The sequence below is a fragment of the Phyllostomus discolor genome, chromosome 6 (assembly GCF_004126475.2).
Source record: "Phyllostomus discolor isolate MPI-MPIP mPhyDis1 chromosome 6, mPhyDis1.pri.v3, whole genome shotgun sequence".
NCBI lineage: Eukaryota > Metazoa > Chordata > Mammalia > Chiroptera > Phyllostomidae > Phyllostomus > Phyllostomus discolor.
Genome location: NC_040908.2, coordinates 5839893 through 5847774, shown reverse-complemented (window position 1 = coordinate 5847774; position 7882 = coordinate 5839893). Strand labels below are relative to the sequence as shown.

The 7882-nt window shown below is 54.5% G+C and overlaps 1 protein-coding gene across 2 annotated transcripts; it reads right to left on the bottom strand.

Annotated features, from left to right (window-relative positions):
- Positions 1 to 345: 345 nt before the first annotated feature.
- Positions 346 to 5655, bottom strand: LRATD1 (LRAT domain containing 1). 2 transcript variants are annotated; one of them, XM_028517300.2, is made up of 2 exons: positions 5345 to 5655; positions 346 to 4404 (listed from the first exon to the last, which is right to left on the bottom strand). In XM_028517300.2, the coding sequence occupies exon 2, from the start codon at positions 4366 to 4368 to the stop codon at positions 3478 to 3480; it is 891 nt and encodes a 296-aa protein (XP_028373101.1). In that variant the 5' UTR covers positions 4369 to 4404; positions 5345 to 5655; the 3' UTR covers positions 346 to 3477. The 2 variants fall into 2 exon arrangements, with proteins under 2 accessions (XP_028373101.1, XP_028373100.1); XM_028517299.2 differs by having other exon boundaries at positions 5411 to 5654.
- Between the last annotated feature and the right edge of the window lie 2227 nt (positions 5656 to 7882).

The window sequence follows — 7882 nt, the reverse complement described above, 5'->3', positions numbered from 1 at the left end:
TAGAATCTAGTAAAAGCACCAACATCACTGGACTCACCGCTGCTTCTGCATTTGACGTTCTGATCTCGCGCAAGTGTGTGCCGACCCTCAGTGAATATGCATCACTCTCGCTTTTAATAAAACAGTCTTGACAGGCCTTTGAGTTTTTAAATATTGAGGAACTTTAAAGGTATATATATATTTGGCTGATTGATATACTTTAATTTTTTGTAAAATAAATGCAATACATGTTACTTCTATCAGATTTCTTTTGGAAACAAAGGAATACACTTTGGGAATCACAGCACTTCAGGGCTCACTTACTCCAAGTTTCCCTGGCCACCCTCCTTCCCCCTACCATTTCTCAATAACAAAATATATGGCCAAGCACTCCTTGGAGCAAAATATTTATATATTCTTTAGTAGTTTATGCTCTGGAAGTGGAGAGAGAGGATGGAGGTGTCGGGACAGTTTTTGCCTCTCCTGGAGAGGGGGCGGCAGCTCGGCCACACTCAGTGCATCGTCCAAGTTACCAGGAACCTCTTTTTTTTTGAGGACAACTCCAACCAAACTAAACTCCTGACTTCTACTCAGCGAGGCGGCTTTAGGCTCAATGTCTGCGACCCTGGAAAAACACAGAGTCATGCTGTTCACTCCTTATGGAAATCAAGTGTGCCCCTGCTCTCTTCAAAGGAAACTCAACCTTCTTGGTTTCACTCACATTGGGAACAACACCCTAAAATATACACACTTTTCAGGATCAAGTTATTAGATGATATTTTGATAATGATTAGAATTAGTCTGCCACTGGCTGTTATTAGCATTGACCGGCAGACAATCAATGATTATTTCAGTAGCAGCATGAGAAACCTCACAACACCTTCAAGCGCCCTTTGTAAGCAGCATTTACGGTTGTGACTTTGTAGAAGTTATCATCATCAGCCCAGTTCTCAACAGCACGATCTAGTAACGGATGCTCCTCTGGCCGCCAAACTCATTTTTATTGCCAGTCTCGTCTGGGCGGGCGAGTGCAAAGCTGATAAGCCATGCCTCTGTTATCGTGACCCTGTTCATAGGCGACAAATCAGATTACGTGCCACTGGAGGAAATAAATCGTCGGGCTAGGTGTGATAGAGACAGACTCATTTCGTTCGCTGGAGTCCCGTCCTCTGAGTGACAGGTGGAAGACAGAATGTCAAGGAGGAGTCCTGTGGGAGCGATTGCTTAGGATGGCGTTTAATACAGCAGAGAGCCAGGGTACAGTAGGAGGGCACAGGGGAGAACGTGGGGTGCGCAGACACAATTAGGGAGCACGGCTGGTGGCCTGCCATCTGCGATTCGAAAGAGAAGTGAGCGAGGGAGGTCTAGGACCTTCCGTTCTCCATACATGCAAAGGCGAGTTAGTTATTACAAAAGTTTTGCCATTTTTATGTGCTGAAAGAAAAGCATTATGCATTTCAACATTTTTTTAAAAAATAAATCACTCAATAGGCTTAAGAAAAATACTCTACTTCATATTCCATTGATCTGACCTTTTGATTCAAGACCAGGGAATGAATCCAGGATGAAAACCAAAACACAAAACAGAAATGAATCATTTACCGTGGAAAAAAGGCATTTCCAGTCTCAGCTAACCTCGACTAGTTTTTATTGCATTAGTTTTGAAATGCCAAGAGACAGGCTTTGGCCATAATATTTGCTGCCCAACTAAATCACAGCTGTCGATCGGCAATTGCTTGCAGTGATTAGCTAAACACCATCATTTGACAAATTCCCTGGAAAGGGGCGTCGATGCTCTTGATGCCTGACACACACAGAGTTCACGGTCACGCTGGGGCCGCAGCCCAGGGAGAGAAGCTGGTAAATCCCTACCCCAGCAAGGGGTCTCAAACACCCTTAATTTTTTTTTAAACACACACGCCTGCTCTGATCTTACGAGTCCTTTCTGGTGTTCAGGAATGAACTGGGGGACTGGCCACAGAGAAGGGGGAAAAGCCATCGAATCCAGCTTCAGTTTGCAAGAAGCTCGAGGGGAGAAGAAGAAAATGTGAAATGGAAATGTGGGATGGTAATGGTTTACAACACAGAGAAAGAGAAACACCATGGAACCTGCTAGCAACTTCTACCACAGCAGTAAACCCCTTCCCTGACAGCAACTCAGTACAATACACCACCCAGTAACAACGCCACCATGACTGGGGCTGCCGTTCAAAGCCAGACAGATTAACTACAGTATCCACAAACAGAATTCTCAAAGATATCTGAGGGGGGGAAAAATAGAGCGAAAAGGCAATGTTAGCTAAGCTGGTAGCTAAGTCCACCCTGAATGGCCCCCAGTATTTAAACGATCATGGATTAAAGCCATGAAAATAAAAATTTCAATTTGAAATTTTATTAGCATGTTGCTAAACTGGTCAATAAAAACATCAACATGATAGGCCTTGTTGACATAGCTGGGGAACTGGCCCCCCCGTTTTTAAAACTTTATTTCCACTTCCCCACCTTCAAAGATTTCTATGTTAGGAAAAGCCAAACTAAATATACTGGCTATGGTTCTATACTAGTGCTGGTTTCTGGAATGTTGCCATAGCTTCCCCCTCCCTCTCCTCCAGCCCCTTTAGAAATGTGATTATTTTTTTGAAATGCAGCCCAAGGAGGGAGCAATTAGGGTTAAGAACAACAAGTGCCCTTCTCCACAAATTCAGGTTTCCAGAGACCAGGGCGACCCTCTCCAAGGCGAGGGGGGCAGGCCCCCCCGGCTCCTCACCCAATTAGCTGTGCCATTTTCCTCCTGGAGGGGGAGGCTTCCCTTGGGCCCAGGAGGTAGAGGGTGGCGTTCTCCCCTCGCTGGAAAGAAGGGGAAGCGGACACTATCTAGCTTAGCCTAGAGCCTGGGATACAGCGTCGGGGGACCCGGGGCTGCAGAGCTGGAGCAGCCGTGGGCAGCCTTGGGATCACCCGGAGGGCCAAGGTGCTCGCTTGTGGGATGAGTCACAAGTGCCTAAGGGTCAGGCTCGATTTCTTGGAAATCCTGCAGTCTGGGGACAGATCCACACAGGGGCCGAACTGTGCCCTGAAGATATCCATTCTCACCTCAGACCCGTCTCTGTGTGCGCGCTCGGGGTTGGTGATGGTGCCTTTCTGGTGCGGGGCGTTAGTCGCGGGGCAGGGACTCACGCGGAGAGCCGAGCCCCTGCTCCCTTCAGCCCATCCTCCTTTCCCTCCAATAACTCGCCGGGTGTCCCCACAGGATTACCGCCCCCTGGGGGTCTCAGCCCGGCGCGCAAACAGCTGCCCTTTCAGTCCCAGCCCCGAGCCCAGTTCCTGAGACTTCCTGCCACTTGCTGGAGGGGTGCTGGGGTGCAGCTGGGCACTGGCCCCCCGCTGCGGCGGACGCTGGCGAGGGGACTAGGGTAGTGAATTGTCAGCGGGGGACGCCGGTGCTGGGAAGGGAGTGGGGCACTCGGGGAGACAGGAGGGGCAGGTGGCGCCCCCACGCTACTCCTTGTCGTCCACCAGGTCAGCGAGCTCCTGGAGCACTCTCAGGCGGCCACTGGCGTCAATGCGGCGCTTCTCGCGGATGAGGTCTTCCAGGCTGTGAAACCTGGCCGTGTGCACCTTGTTGTCTCCCAGGTGCACCTTGAGATAGTACTGCTGCTGCGGAGGCTGCGTCCCAGCCGGCACCTCCCCTCCCGCCTTGAACTCCCGCTTGCCAAAGCGGCACCAGGCGGCGAAGCTCTCCGAGTTCGTCCAGCAGATCTCCTCGCTCTTGAGGCCCAGGTGGCCGCAGGCGTTCTGCACCACCAGCTCGGCCACCAGCGGGCGGTAGCGGTACCAGCTATTCACCACGCGGCCCACGTTGGCCGCGCCCGCCTCGTACAGGCTGTCCTGACGGATCTCGCCCTGGTGCAGGTGGATGATCTGCCCGCCGCCCACGTAGACGGCCCAGTGCGGGGCGGGCGCCGGCGGCTCCGGCTCCTCCGGCTGCAGCCACAGCAGCTCCAGCAGGTCGCCCGGCTCGCAGAGCGCCGGCAGAGAGGTGACCGCGCAGACGCTCAGGTCGGCGCCCTGAGGGCCACCGCTCACTTTGGAAAAGATGCATTCCTGGCCCCGAAAGGCGGAGAACTGGATTTCGTTAAGGACCAGCTGGTGCAGCAGGTGGTGGTGGTGGTGGTGGTGGCGGCTGGGGCTCTCTGGGCAGGGCGTGCAGCCCGGGGAGGCCTTCACGCCAAACTTGTCGGGCTGGCCGCGTTCGTCCAGGTCCTCCTCCTCATCCGAGAAGAAGTAGGCGACCCCGACCCGCAGCTCGTCCTTCTCGATCCCAGACGGGTCCCCGGTGGGCAGCTCGCTGTAGTTGAGGTGGGTGATGCGGTCCAGTTGGTTGCCCATCAATGACGCGGCGAGGCAAGGGCCAGGAGCGGGGATCTGTGGAATCAGAGGAAAGGCAGGGACACGACCCCAGTCAGGCTGCCCCCCCCCCCCGCCCCGGGACGTGTGGTGCCCCCGGGACCTGCCCGCCCGCCCACTCGCCCGCGAGACCTCCCTGGAGCCACCTCGCCGGCTGACTTTCCCGTGCCTCCCCCGGGGCACAGGAAAAGAAGCCACCTGTCCGTCCCACAAGCGAGAGCGGACGCCACCGCACGGCCTCGCCACGGACCCCTTCCGGGGACCCGCTCCAACTCCCACCAGAGAAAAGGCAGGCCGGCTAGAGGGCGTGCGCGATCCCAGGGGGGAGGACGGCACGGGTCGTGGCCGCGTGGGAGACCGACTCCCAGGAAAGGGCGGAGGGTCCTTTGGAAGGGAGGAGGGGAGCCGGAGGCCCCAGAGCTCCGAGCGAGCTTCGCTCCCATTTCGGCCCCCACCCTCTCCAGCCCACCTCTCAGTTTTTCCGAGGTCGCACTCCTTCCCTGACAGCGCCTCACACAATGGCAGTCGGGCACAATCCCAGGCACTCACTCGATACCAGCAACCTTTTGCACACTTGGGGTCTAGACACAGGCTGGTGCGCTGGTGTGATAATGTCACTATTACACACAATGGCAAGCCTTCGCAAAGACACACTCGGGCCCCCACGTTCATGCAGAATTCCAGCCCCACTCTTACACACACGCCGATGCACCTACACCCACGCACCCGGGCACACCTGGCCGCACAGGCAGGTGCGCTCTGCCCCTTCTCTCGCCTTCCTCTCCCGAACAGAGGCCACCGGGCTGCGCCAGGGCGAGGCTGCTCTGTCTAAAATAACCTAACAAAGAGGCAAGGGAAGGACGGGGGAAGCCAGTGCGGTGCCTGTGTGCGGGAGAGGGTGTGCGTGTGGGCTGTGTAGGAAGGTCCACTTTCAACCCCCACGCCCTCTCCCTCCTACCAGGCACAAGGTCCAAACAGTCGAAGAAAAAACGTCTCCAAGGCAAAGAAAGCCGCCTTTCCGTACCAGTGATTTCCCTGCTCCCGAAACCCCAAACTCCTTTAAAGTCCGCTGGTCCCCATGGGTGCTGCGGAGGCAGTGGTGGCAAGTGGGTCCTGGGCGCCGTGAGGGGCTGCGGCTCCGCTCTGCCCGCGGAGAATGGTGCGGCGCGGCGCTCGGCGAGGTGAGGTGCCGGTGCGTCGGCGTCCAGGCTGGCTGGGGAGCCCGGTCTACCTGCACAGTCCCGGCTGGATTCTGGTTTCCAACGGCTGAGACAACGACTCTAAGTAGCTGGAGTCGCTGGTTCCAGGGCCCGCCCTGGGACGCGTTCATTGGCTGGGGCAGGTGGCCAAGCCCCGTCAATCTCTTTGGGAGGGGAGGTGAGTAGGGGCGGGGTTTCCAGCGGTCGCTCGCCCCTCCCGGCTCAGTCCCCGCGCGCCCAGACGCGCGGACACGCGCCTCGCCGCTCCACGAGTGCGGTGTGAGTGCGTTGGGTACCCGGTGAGAGGCGCGGCGCTTCTGCACGGTGCCGCTGCTCTCTGGCACCCGTACCCCCGAGCTCCTCCAGGCGGACTGTAGCTAAGAGCACCATTGGCCTGTGGTCTGTGTGCAGCGAGCAAGGGCTCTGCCAAGGAGGCTGAATCTGGGAATGGAGAAGAAACCCCAATACACCCCAGGCACTGCGGGCAGCCAGGGGCTGGGAGCAGGACCCACCTGGGGGGTCCTGCTGTGGCACCCAGAGCCTGGGTTCCTGAGGGCCCCTGGGTTGGCCCTGGTTCCCTGCACCTCTTCCTACGAGGCACGTTCACCTTCGAAATTGTTTCTAGTATGTTAGGCTGATTTCTGTCCGGGCACTGTGCTGGGTTTAAAAGTCTGAGTCCTGGCTAGCCCATTGCCTGACTGAGCCAATGGTTTTAGCCTCCAATTTTCTGTCTATGGAAGGGGTGCATCACAAATACCGCTAGTAGGGCATGGGTGTTGTCTAAGCCCCAGCACTATCTTTGTTAAAGGAGTTTCGTTTGCTTTTGCGGGAGAAGTGTGTCCAGTGGTAATTAATAATTGCATTTCTGGATGGAAAGTTCATGCATGAATATGCTCTGGACACTGGATGCAGAAAGGTAACTTTCGCACACGTGAAATTCTAGATTTGCGGTTTTATAAAGCTTGTCTCGTTCAGCTTTCAAGAGTTCGTAGACATCCGCCCTTTCAAGATGGCTCAGCGGCTTTGCTGTGAGGGATACTCTGCCCAGAGAGAACGGGGCCCCCTCCTCTTTGTGTCCCTTTAGTGGCTGATGCACACTCTTAGGTCTCTTACCCTGTTTTATTACAAACCTGCGTTGACTTGATTCCCCTTTGCAAAGTGAACGCTTTCAGGACTGGCTTGTGCGTGACACAGCTTTGCATTCTGGGCCTCTTCACAGTGCGCCGGGGACCACTGGTTCCATCGGCAGAAATACACATGGGGACAGTCTACACGGGCTGACCACAAACAGGGGGCTGGGAGCTCTGCTCAGAGCTGAGGGGATGATTTAGTCAGTCTTCATGCCTTTGGGGGGGCTCACTTTGCAGGATACAAGCTGCCATTCTTGGAACTGATCACTAGTTGTGATGGTCTTTTTCTTTTTTCAATACTTGCTGTAAACAATAAACAAAATTTGGTCCTGAAGTCAAGAGCATTGCAGAAATGGTGTCAGAGATTGAGCATAGTGCAGAAAATCACAGCTCTGATTCCCACCAGGACTTCGGGAGTCTCGGGGAGGGAGGATCGGAGGAGTTGGTGGCTGGGGTCTGAGAGGAACCCCTTGAAAGCAGCTCTGCGCTTCGCTGTCGAATAGCCCTTAAAAACACCCTCTGTCCATCTCCAGATCCCATCTGGCGCACATTCACAGTGTGCTTGCTTGGAATGTTGTGTCCCGTCCTACCTGTCCTATCATGCACTGTTGCTCCAGGCGACAGAATGCACAGGCCGTTCCTCAACATTCTAAAGGTTAATTACCGAAAGATATTTTCTGGACTTCAAAACGCAGTGCCCCAAGTTTGCAATGTCAACTTGCAACTTTTTGAATCTCCTTTCCACCCCTTCTCCTGCCTACCAGAATGAAAGACTTACTGCTTGAGTACTCACAAGGGGGAGCAAATACCCTGAGGACTGCCCCTCCCTTCCTTTGAAATACTCGGTAGAAAACACCTTGACTGAGCACCGGAAAGAGGAGCTACAAGTAAACGGAGGGAAACACACCTACTCTTGGTCAGCTTTTGGCAATTATGGATTAGACAGCAAGACATAGGCCAGTCAACTGGAAGGGTGGTGCTATTAGCAAAACCTAACATTTATTTCCATCACAAAAGTATTGTTTGCTAATCATTTTACTTGTCTGTTCTTTATCACCCCATCCCGCCTGCTTCTGAACTGAGGAGATACAGCCTTGCCAAAAGCAGGATCTATGCATCAAAAGCAAACTCTGGAAGCCAACTAGTTCGAATGCTATTTCAACATTT